Source organism: Channa argus, chromosome 18 (genome assembly GCF_033026475.1).
Source record: "Channa argus isolate prfri chromosome 18, Channa argus male v1.0, whole genome shotgun sequence".
NCBI classification, from domain to species: Eukaryota; Metazoa; Chordata; class Actinopteri; order Anabantiformes; family Channidae; genus Channa; species Channa argus.
This window is the reverse complement of record NC_090214.1, coordinates 18,092,287-18,103,279: the sequence shown is the minus strand read 5'-3', so window position 1 is coordinate 18,103,279 and position 10,993 is coordinate 18,092,287. Positions and strand designations below refer to the sequence as shown.

Here is a 10,993-nt window from a genome sequence, read left to right as displayed (position 1 = left end):
CCAGATGACTGCAACTTAAATCAGAGCAGCCCTCTGCTCGGCCCCCGCACGTCACACACTGCAAGAAATGTCCGCTACTGGGGAATCACCGGCGATTTATGGATGGTGCAAGAAACACACGGTGAGTCCAAGAATATTTCGCTTACTTGAAGGTTTCCAAAGGGCCAACAGGATTTTGGTAAAGGTTTAGCAGCATTTCCTGATAGATCCGTCTCCATCCAAAATAATCAAATTAAAAGTGATATTTGTTTTAAGATAAAACAGCCACAATTTGAAACTACAATAAAAGCTAGACAAACACAAATGTTTTTTTTTTAAATAATAAGATTATAAAGCGAAGTTAGACAGCTCTATTACTTTTTAAAATGTCTGGCATTTTTTGCAGTGTAATCAAGTTTTTATCACAGGTGTGAGTCTCCCCCTGGCGGTCATGTGACAACCATGACAGTTTTACAGGGTATATAACCAGCTGCTGAGGCCTCTAGTGCATCACTATTGCTGAGCAATTAGGACTTTTTCTAGAGTTTCAAGAACGTGCAGTTATTTGATGCAGTTTATTTTTACCAGTTTTTGGGTTGGAGTTTATGGTTTTATAGCAGGCTTTTAAGAAACCTTAGGTGTCAGCTGCTACTGATGAAAGTGAGCAGTAGTTGAGTAGTTGACAACACTGTACACTGGTGAATTGATAAAGGTGATAATCAACTCACTGCTTGTGAGTTGGGTGTGATTGATTTTGACAAAGTGCCAGCCTTCACCAGCATGTCATCAGGGTTAATAATGGTAAATGTAATAGCATTTTTTAAACCAATCCACTGATGTAACAACTATATGAGCTTTTGTTGATTAATTGTATTTATCTGTTCTCTTCTTAGTATTTCTTTTTGACTGTATGATCAGCTCAGTACACCTTTTTCTAGAGCAGATCATTTGGCTTGTCAAAGCACATGTATGACTGACAACTTAAATACTACTACTTTTTGTTTCAGTGAGCTAGTTCCTGTACCATGACCCTGAGCATGTTGGTTTGCTTTATACATTTACTGGGACACTAAATATACTCCAACAAAACAGAGTCATCATTAATAAATTTGTTTCACCCATGCGTTTGCCTGTATTGGGGGAAAAAAGGCTTCCAAAGAGGGTAAAATGTTTCCTGCTGTCATCTCACTCACCTCCTCCATGGATCCACTTCACCATAAACCCTTTTTTTATTTAATCCAATCTGAAGGTAAGTCAGTAACAGCCAGAAGCTGCATGGTCTCCTGTTCAATCCTGCTGTTAGTTATTGTTCACTTCATTGTGACTTGTGATTTACTTGTAGCTTAATTAAATATTTTTGTTATGGACCAAATGGCTAATTTAATAGGCCTGTCTGTGGTGAACTGGTCTCTAGAATTTGCAAAACATTGAGCATCAGAGTTCAAAATGGTGTTAAAAAACACACTTTCCTCAGCAGGTGATGTGTCACACTAAGCACAGGTGTTGTTATTTAACAATGACTCTATGTCACAGTGAGCAAACATGAACAACACCAGGACCCCGAAATTGTAGCAGCCAAACACACTTCATCTTGAATTTTGTTACTTACACTTGTGTTTTTACTATTGTGGTATTAGAAATGCTTATTAATCTTATTATTATACAAATAAGAACTCACTGTTTACATAGATGTTACATTAAGTCAGCGATTGTATACAACTTGTTAAACATACAAAGGTTCTTTTTTTTTTCAGAAATGTTAGAAGTCACTTCTTCCTCCAGAACATCCCTTAAACCCTTTATCATCGGAATTTACTTTTAACTTGACTGCAATAGTTGTAACAGGTTACAAAAGTTTTTCCACTCAACTATAACCTGCTCTCGTAATTTCTGTGCACAGAAATGTGAAAATATATGACTTGACATGTAGCTGTTCAATGTGGAACTGTGTTTGCTTGGGTGCAGTTGATTGCTGGTTGTAGCTCTATGTTTTGTTTTTGGTTTTTTTGTTGTTTTTTTTAATCCAGTTGCAATGGCCTCCACCCACACAGCAACTTAAATTAGAGATTCATGATTCATTGTTATACAGCTTTTCTAGACCCGCTCAGAAGCTGGCAGTTAGGTCTGTACACACTGCAAAAACATCCACCTGATAATTAAAGTTAGCATCAAGCTATTTAACTGTCATCACAACAGAACTTCTAACAGATGAAGTTCTGTTACATGTCTACGGGAAAAAATATATATATATACACATATATCCTCTTAAAACCCAAGCTCTAATTTGTGTAAGAAGAATTAACTACTGTGGAAATATAACCCAAAATTTGATGTAAACGCATGTGGACGCCAGGTTCTAAGAGGATATATATATTTAAAGATATTTAATACAGGACTGCTCATGTTATGATATCTGATGCTAAACATAAAGAGGCCCATGGTGGCTTATTAAGCAACACACATCAACAATAAACACACTTAGCTCTGACTGAATAATTTTATGAGCTTCTTAGGGAAGTACAGTGATTGAACTAATGCAGCGGAATGACTTAATTTAATGCAAATCCCAGTGATACACAAGAAACACGTCCTGTTAAATTCTCATTGTTCAGCACAATATTAACCCTTCAATCAATCACCTAAAAAGAAACAGAGTGGAAACAGAAGTCCCTTTAATCACAGCTGCTTATTAACCAATAAATGGAGAGTTACATGAATCCCACTACTGAAACTGTTCAGAACACAAATAAAGGTCTAAACACTGACTGATGGCGTCTATTCATATTCCTATTTGGCTTAGTGCTCTTTGTTAGCATGGCTTGTAGTTTTATACAGACCTAAAGGTCTGTTCATCCTCAGATCTTCTTTCTTTACTCCTTCAGCCAGGTAAGCAGTTCAGGTGTGTAGTAAGTGATAATGATGTCAGCACCTGCAACAGAGAGCAGTGAAATACAATTTAATTGTCTTTTTTTTTAAATTATTATTATGTTTTAAAGTTGTCCATCCATCTGTAACATTGTCATGAATACATTAACTGAGGTAGGTCTGGAGGTAAAAATGATAAGAATACAACTCTAAACAGACATGCATGTACACAGCAACAGGGCAGTCATTCTAGTTTTATCACTGTCATCAAATGACTGAACATAAAATAGCAAGTTCTCTGTGGGTCATGCAAACTACTGTACCCATTAACCCAGCAAGTAACACCTTCAGTCCAGCACATTAACATCTATTTAAATATGAGTTAATGACACACTGTGCTGTTTGCTCCGAATGCTCAATTTCGCAGCACAAACCTGCAAACTTTGAACCCCCCAAAACAATCAATGTGTAAATCAGACAATCTGCTGTGGCAACCCCAAGCATGTTTGATAGGCCAAAAGGAAAGAAATTCAAAGCCAGACTGACTTTTGAACCTTTACCTGCTTGGATTTTAGGTGGAAAAATAGGTTAGTGTGTACACAGTCTACATTCAGAAGAACAGAGCACTGACTCCCTGCACCTCTTACCTGCTCTGCGGAAGGCCGTCATGGCCTCCATTACAGCAGCCCGCAGGTCAAACGCCCCAGCCTTCGCTCCGTGCCACATCATGGCAAACTCTCCTGATACATTGTACACAGCCAGGGGGTGAGTGGGGAACTGAAGAGAGAAAGAAATTATATTTTAAAATGTTTTAAAAGGCCATCCATCTTACATTTTGCTAAATGTGCTCTGGACTTTTTTGTAAGTCCCTGAGTTTTACCAATTAATCAAAATGTCCACAATGAACAACAGCACTATTTTTTTATTGACCTGGATTCATATAAGCTGATTTAGTTACAGACCTTGTCCTTGACTTCTCGCACTATGTCCAGATATGGCAGACCTGGTTTCACCATCAGCATATCAGCTCCTTCTCTCACATCTCGCTCCTGTAGCAAAAAACAATGCTGAGGTCACCTACAGTACCGATGCTTTAATTAGTACCTGAACACACACACACACACATCTACTAACCACAGCTCGAATGGCAAGTCCTCTTGCTCCAGGAGGCAGCTGATAGCAGCGTCTGTCCCCAAACGCAGGTTTAGACTGTGCAGCATCTCTACATACAAACACAATGCGAGCTTCAGACTAATGTCAAATCAAGGAAGCCCGTCACTGACCTGTCAACACCTAAACCTTAAGTGCTTACTCACCTGAAAGGACCATAATAGCAAGAAGCAAACTTGGCACTGTAGCTCAGCACTGAAACCTGGAGCAGCAAACACAGGTAAAAATTAAGAGAAACTACTTTTTAAAAACATTGTCTTTATCAATGAACATGCTGTGCCTTATTTTGTCAATCCAAAATACATAATGCAATCATCCACAGATAGAACAAGTCCATATAGCTCCTTCTGTAAATAGAAACTACAATGGAGAGCAGTGGTCCTAATACTAAGTAGGCATGGAGCTAAGAGCCAAAGACATGGTTGGAAAGCCAGAACATATGAGACAGACTAACACAGGATTTTATTTCCACGGTTTCCAACATTTTCTATCACTTACCTTGTTTCCCAAACCATTGGATATCAGCGCCTGTTTTATAGCTCTGACTCTCCCATCCATCATATCAGAGGGAGCAATGATATGACAGCCTGCATAGCAACACATAAGGCAGAGCAGCTTTTAAGGAGAATGACAGAAACCCGTTTTTCATTTTTCATTTGCACAAACCTTACATAAATTAGAAATAATCATGAAAAAAAAAAAAAAAACACCAGCTCACCAGCCTGGGCATAGGCCAACGCCACTTCTGCCAAGCGCAGGCAGCTGGCGTCGTTGTTCAGAGTACCATCATCGTTCAGGATACCTGGGAGCCAAAGCCCAAATAAGTGCTGCATGTTATTTCTATCTTTTTGCACTGCTCTGCTGATTATGTGAAATAAACAGAAGGGAAATAGACTGACCACAGTGTCCATGTGATGTATAAGGACATAAGCAGACGTCGCATGCCACCAGCAACTCTGGAAACAAAGATCTGATTTTCTTCACTGCCAGTATAGCCGGGGTATCTTCTGTATCAGCACCTGAAGCCCTGTCATCCTAATGACAGTACACACAGGATGTTAGTGTGTGTTAGAGTGGAAGGAAATTGATTTACAGCCATTTGGTGTAACTCATTCCAAAATCTTGAGCATTTATCTGCGGCTCCAACACTCTAGATACTTCCAGTTTGAGGCTCTCCGCAAAATTCTCTAACACTCTGTAACGCTGCAACAAATTGCTCCCACTCAGCCTCAACAGCCTTAGTGAAGTCAAACACTGATGTTGGATGATACACACTCAACCTAAAGGTGTTGAGTGAGGCTAAAGTGAAAGTTCTGCGCAGACTGGTCAAATTAATTGGGACATTGTCGAGTAAAAACATGAAAAACAGCCCCAAGCACTTCCAAAGTCCAAATATTTATGGCCAAACAGCAAATCTTCATAATACATATAAAAAGTTTGGGTTATAAGTTGGATATCATATACTATGCTATATTTAGTTGAATATACAGACTGTGTAAATTAGAAAACAACACATTTGCTCATTTTCAAAAATGCACGTACTAGATATATAGATAGGTATAGTTGTAAAAACCATTGATGTCTGAGGGAAGAAAACATGGCAGCTAGAGTGGATTATATGTAATTTCCCCCTCTCTTAGTAGTACATACCTTGGCTATTTTTGCCGGAACACCAAAAATCAGCACACACTTCAAGCCTTTCTCTACAAGGGGCCGCAGCATTTCCTCCAGCTTGTTCACCCCATATCTATTAACAGGAACACATTTAATATAAATGTATTATTAAACTATACAAGGACCGTTAAGACAATGTCTGAAGTTATGATGAAAACTATCACCTTTGTCTATTTTCACTTAAGGAACATTTTCTCAGGGAAATTATACTCCTTGTTTTTACAAATCTTGACACAATGTTTGGCATGTTAAATTGGAATTTAATTGTCTGTGTTTTTATAATTAAGTAGCAAACAAACTTTAAAAACAAGTAGCATTTTAGTTTTCCTTTGTGAGGAACATAAAGGTCTAACGGATTCTCTTCTTATCTGAGTCCTTGCACAGTGTTTGTCCCTGGGTCCACCCTGCCTGACTGCTTTTATCAGCAGGCAACACCCCCAGAAGGTTCACAGCTGCAGGGTGACACTGTGTGTATGAGACATGTGATTTTTGTTTAAGATCAACACTATTCCTCCTCCCTCTGAACCTGTGCAGTCATGGGATTTATATGATCGCATGAGGATGCCGCTCTAACCTGGCCTGTCCCGGCAGGCTGCCGATAGGTTCCACTGCATCTGCGCTGTCTCTGTAGGAGAGAGTGACAAAGAAGCAGAGGTGAGAAGGTAGAGGTCCACAGAAGAAAGACGATGTCAAAAACACTTGCTTTACTGTATAATTTACGTGATGAAGATTGGGTAGATGAGATTGTCAGGTCTTAAATCAGTGATGCAGGTCTGCCAGTATCTGAGGGTCGGGTGGAAATATCCACTGTGGATGATCGACTCTGCAGGTGTCTGCATCTTAACACTAGAGACAGTGACCAGTATTAATAAAAGAATAACACAGTGTAGAGCTCTATTTTGTCTTCGGTTAACATGCAAAGCAAAAATACCACTCTCACTCTCGTGATTCATCTAAATTCAGTCACCGTTAAATGTGACCAAGCATGCGTGAAACTCCTTATCTAAACTGAATCTTGGCTCAGTCTCACTGCAGAACCTTTTATATTCATAGACAATGTTTGGCAATTGTTTTTCTCCGTGCACATATGCCACATTGTCTGAGTGGCCCGAGAAAGACAAAGACAATTCTGAATAAAAAATGAAGGCATTTTTTGGAAGGGGCAGTGAAGCTATGGCTACATACCATCAGAATTGTTTGGATGAATTTATTTGTGTTTTTACTTATACATTTATCACAACAATACCAAAACTCTTTCAGTTCCAGTCAGCTTACCTGTTCCAGTTAATATTAATCAGCAGTCACTTGGCAGACTCTAACTACATGTGACTCACACAAAAAAAATTTTAGGACACATAATAGGAAGTTATGCACAACACCGCATCATATACACCATTTTGTGACACAAAGATCTGACCCTGCACTAAGGTTCTTTAACGTATCACCACGGACAGAAACTAAAGTAGCAGCCGTAAACAATGAACTACAACCAACTTCTCTGCTACACTGAGCTTTATTTGGACTCATCCTCAAGCACAGTAATACTGCCCACTGCGACTCCCTTTTGTTTTTGTTTTTTGGGCATTTTCACACCAGACTACTACTGAGCCATAACTACACCCACAGCAGTCCAACTAAAACTTAATGCATTGTTAGCATTACGAAATATCATATGTCAACTTTGCTGGAGAAATACGCTCTAAGAAAACTATGGAAGGAACGTGCACCTACAAAACTACAACCCACGCAGATTAATGTGTTATTCATATCGTTCAGATTAAACCCCAAACATATGTCTACAACTGGCATAAATACTAGAGAATGACTGCGTACTTACCTGTGAGCATAACAGTCCACGACTTCTCCACACTTGTATCAGCTCATTCACAGTATTTTATCTTTGCTTTTGACCGACGGTTCGCTTCAGCAGTGACTGGGCACTAGCGCCACCTACCGGCTGGAGTCTTGTTACTTCAAACCAAAGTGGAAATAATCAGTGTTAGGGGAATTACTTAGATTATATAATACATTTAGTAAAAAAATAAAAACAATACTACACAGTAGAAATTACTCTAAAAGCACACACATATTGGCTCAGAATCATTGTCAAGTTTTCATCACTCGAATATATAACAGCAGGAACCGATGTAACTGTTTTATAAGTAGAGGGAGAAGAAGAAGAACAAGATTTTTTTTATTCTATATGTAATTTGATATACTATACACGCTGGGTTTACAGTATAATAATAAAGCGTAATTGAAAGCCAACTGTCTCTGCGCGATTTAAATGGTCTAAAATAAGTACTCTCGGCTGCCGTAGACGGCATTGTTATTCCTCTCGCGATACTCGTCGGACGCGAGAAGAGAAGCTGCTATGATGGTAACTACTACTTAGTTGTGTGTACTGGCCGTTTCGCATTTAGTTATTTCGAGAGGAAAACGTCGAATTGCTGGTAGTTTGAGGTAATTTGTTGTTGCAAAATAATACACCTTGTTCATGTGTATACATCCCTCGCGTTGTTAATTAGACGCCCAGGATCGTCTGTAGCCGTCTCTGGTTATTAGCTTGCATTGTCGTTCAACGATCGGCTACAGTTTGTGTCATCTACGTACTGTTAGTTTTTCCTTGATTTGACGTGTAACATTAAAGTGATTCATTATGAATTCAATTTATGAGTATCAGCCAGTGAGTAGTTGATCTTAATTTGGCTGAAAACTGAACTGACAGTGGGATGACAAGCTATAGGGAGAAATCCTTGGCCAACTTCAGCAGCTGTTCCGTAATTTGGTTAGCTGTGATTCGGGCCTAGTCTGCTGTTGGGTTATAGACAGTGTGTGAGTGTTTGCCTTGTTGTTTTCTTCATCAATTCTGTCAGATGCCATAGGGTGACCTCTTTTCTAATGCTTCCTTTTTCAATAATAAGACAGGGTTTGTAGAGAGCCTGGGACTGGGAGCACTTCCTGCAGTCACTTCCCCCATCATCCTCTTCACGGTGGATTTGAAGATGTAGCCATTTGTGGTTGGGTCATCTCTGCTGTACCTCACCATTCATGCACTACAATAATTTGTGTTTGCTCACCAACTGCCGCCATAACTCTGGAGCATTTTGACCCCTAACTAGGGCTGCCTAGTGTGTCACTTGGCCGTCCTAAGTCAATCCTGCCCTGGTTGGAGCCATGCTTTTCTCCCTGAGGGAACTGGTCCAGTGGCTGGGTTTTGCCACCTTTGAACTCTTCCTCCACCTGTTAGCACTGCTGGTCTTCAGTATGCTGGTTGCTCTGCGAGCTGACATGTTCACACCAATGCTGAGCTGGTGGCTGGTTTTTGTCCCACTATTTGCCGCTGATGGACTCAGCACCTACTTCACAGCCATTGTGTCCATCCGACTTTACCAGGAGAATGAGAAACGTCTGGCAGTGCTACGACTCCTCTGGGTGCTGACCGTGCTCAGCTTGAAGCTGGTGTGTGAGGTACTGTTGTGCCAGAAGCTGGCTGAGAAGGAGCAAGCCAAAGACCTGTGGTTTGGCCTCATCGTCTCACCACTGTTCATCCTCCTGCAGCTGTTGATGATACGAGCATGTCGTGTTAACTGAGGACAGGCAGTTGATAATTGCACTCTAATATCAGCAGGAGCTTCATCTGCAGTTAGAAATTTAAAACCTACCAATGGTGTAATTTTTCTTTTGGCTCATAGTCACCTTTTACCCCCAAAAAATGTTTTTTATACACACATTCCAGGTCACACAAAACAAACTAAATTGTTGCTTAAGTTGTAAGGCAGAATTTCAAAATAAAGGGCAGACAATATATTTTATGTTTTAGCTAAATGCTGAAAAGCAATGTCAGGCTGCAAAAAATGGTGGGTGTATATACATTTGTTCTGGTTTGAAGCCCTTATTAAACAGAAATCGTAATATAACTATTGCTACATTGAACCTTTAATTGATTGTGAAGACAGAATGGAGGAAGAGTGATCCTGGTTTTCAGAGTGGTTTTGATACTTCAAGGACACATTTACATCTTTGATGTCCTCCCTTTGTATTCCTTGAAGTATTTGTACTGCCTGTAAATTGTGCAATCAGTGGTAGATAATGAGCCCTGGGAAAAATTTATACCGGAGTTGTGTTTTAAATCACACATGCACAAAACACATGGAAATTCTATAAACTGGTGAAACCTTAAGGCATTAATACATCACACCTTTTAGACATCTTTCTTGGCTTCCAAAGCCCAAGGAGCTGCAGCAGCACTGTTGCTCAAAGTGGTTAAATGTATTTTTTTGTCTCACTTTGTTGCCTGTTGCTGGGAGTGTTGCTCACACATCCCCACCCCCTAAATTTCCTAGTTTGCCAGTGATTAATGGCATAGACTAGAAAGAAGCTGATTCTGAAACTTGTGAGTTTAGAGAACACATTCAGACAACTGAATGTGATTTCCAAAAGCAGTGAGTTGTGTGAGCACACATTCTTCCTGAAAGTTGCTTTTTTATTTATAAAATATGTAATGTATTTGATCTAGTAATGAGCTTACTGTGTGTATGCACTGCGTGTATTTGATGCCTCATTTAAAGTTATTCCTGATGTGTAATATGTATATGTTGACTTTTGGAACGAATTCCACCAAATGCTATTTATGTTCTTGTTTTGGCACCTTTATTGTCACTGTATATACATGTAAATAAATCATCAACATTTAGCTATTGTCGTTTAATCAATACCATTGAGTCTGGTAGTGGGATTTCTCTCAGTGACCACAAGGAGGCGATACTGGCGTTTTACATGGGCGTGGTGAACCATGGGAAGGTTCGTTCCGATTGTTTTTTTTGTTTGCTCGTCCTTTGAATTTATTCAGAGTGCTCTCAATACACATTCGTGATCTTAGCTAGTCCAGCATATCACTGACATGTCTCCAAATCGCACCTTTACATTTAAAAAATTCTTTAACTCAGTAATATTTTGCTGCTTGCATTGTGTAGTCATGGTGATGTGAAAATCTTGCAGACTGAAATAATACTCCTCGGACTGGATACCCTTCGAATGCCACACATTAGGTCGTTGTGCTTCTGTCAAAGTCCGTTGCATGTTCACTGATTGTAGTTTAAATTTTAATTGGATTCAATTCTTTGTCTACTGTATGTAATGCTGCATATTGGCGGTCCCTTGGTTAAATAATACTGGAAGTCAAAGATCAAAAAAATGACTATATAATATTTTTTATTTTGGAAAAATCGTTTAACTGTGGTTTTGCGGTGGGCAGTGTAAATTGTTCAGGTATCTGTTTTTCAAAAGTTACAATTTAGAAAAC

The 10,993-nt window shown here is 39.4% G+C and overlaps 2 protein-coding genes across 5 annotated transcripts; one reads left to right on the top strand and one right to left on the bottom strand.

Annotated features, from left to right (window-relative positions):
* Window positions 1-2,462: 2,462 nt before the first annotated feature.
* Window positions 2,463-7,679, bottom strand: alad (aminolevulinate dehydratase). The gene is made up of 12 exons (XM_067483423.1): window positions 7,526-7,679; window positions 6,409-6,534; window positions 6,263-6,313; window positions 5,665-5,761; window positions 4,914-5,049; window positions 4,733-4,816; window positions 4,513-4,601; window positions 4,161-4,216; window positions 3,979-4,066; window positions 3,807-3,893; window positions 3,492-3,621; window positions 2,463-2,908 (listed from the first exon to the last, which is right to left on the bottom strand). The coding sequence occupies exons 2-12, from the start codon at window positions 6,525-6,527 to the stop codon at window positions 2,850-2,852; spliced, it is 996 nt and encodes a 331-aa protein (XP_067339524.1). The 5' UTR covers window positions 6,528-6,534; window positions 7,526-7,679; the 3' UTR covers window positions 2,463-2,849.
* A 315-nt stretch (window positions 7,680-7,994) lies between these two features.
* tmem203 (transmembrane protein 203) lies at window positions 7,995-10,384 on the top strand. 4 transcript variants are annotated; one of them, XM_067483427.1, is made up of 2 exons: window positions 7,995-8,068; window positions 8,613-10,384. In XM_067483427.1, the coding sequence occupies exon 2, from the start codon at window positions 8,866-8,868 to the stop codon at window positions 9,280-9,282; it is 417 nt and encodes a 138-aa protein (XP_067339528.1). In that variant the 5' UTR covers window positions 7,995-8,068; window positions 8,613-8,865; the 3' UTR covers window positions 9,283-10,384. The 4 variants fall into 4 exon arrangements, with proteins under 4 accessions (XP_067339528.1, XP_067339527.1, XP_067339526.1 ...); XM_067483426.1 differs by having other exon boundaries at window positions 8,007-8,151; window positions 8,617-10,384; XM_067483425.1 differs by having other exon boundaries at window positions 8,012-8,151.
* Window positions 10,385-10,993: the final 609 nt, after the last annotated feature.

Coding starts and splice junctions, on each gene's coding strand:
- alad (XM_067483423.1), bottom strand. CDS start 6,527: ATGCAGACACCTGCAGAGTCGATCATCCACAGTGGATATTTCCACCCG. Junction 4,817..4,913: donor TACATCACATGGACACTGTG/GTCAGTCTATTT, acceptor TTTGGCTCCCAG/GTATCCTGAACGATGATGGT. Junction 4,217..4,512: donor CCAATGGTTTGGGAAACAAG/GTAAGTGATAGA, acceptor TTGCTGCTCCAG/GTTTCAGTGCTGAGCTACAG.
- tmem203 (XM_067483427.1), top strand. CDS start 8,866: ATGCTTTTCTCCCTGAGGGAACTGGTCCAGTGGCTGGGTTTTGCCACC.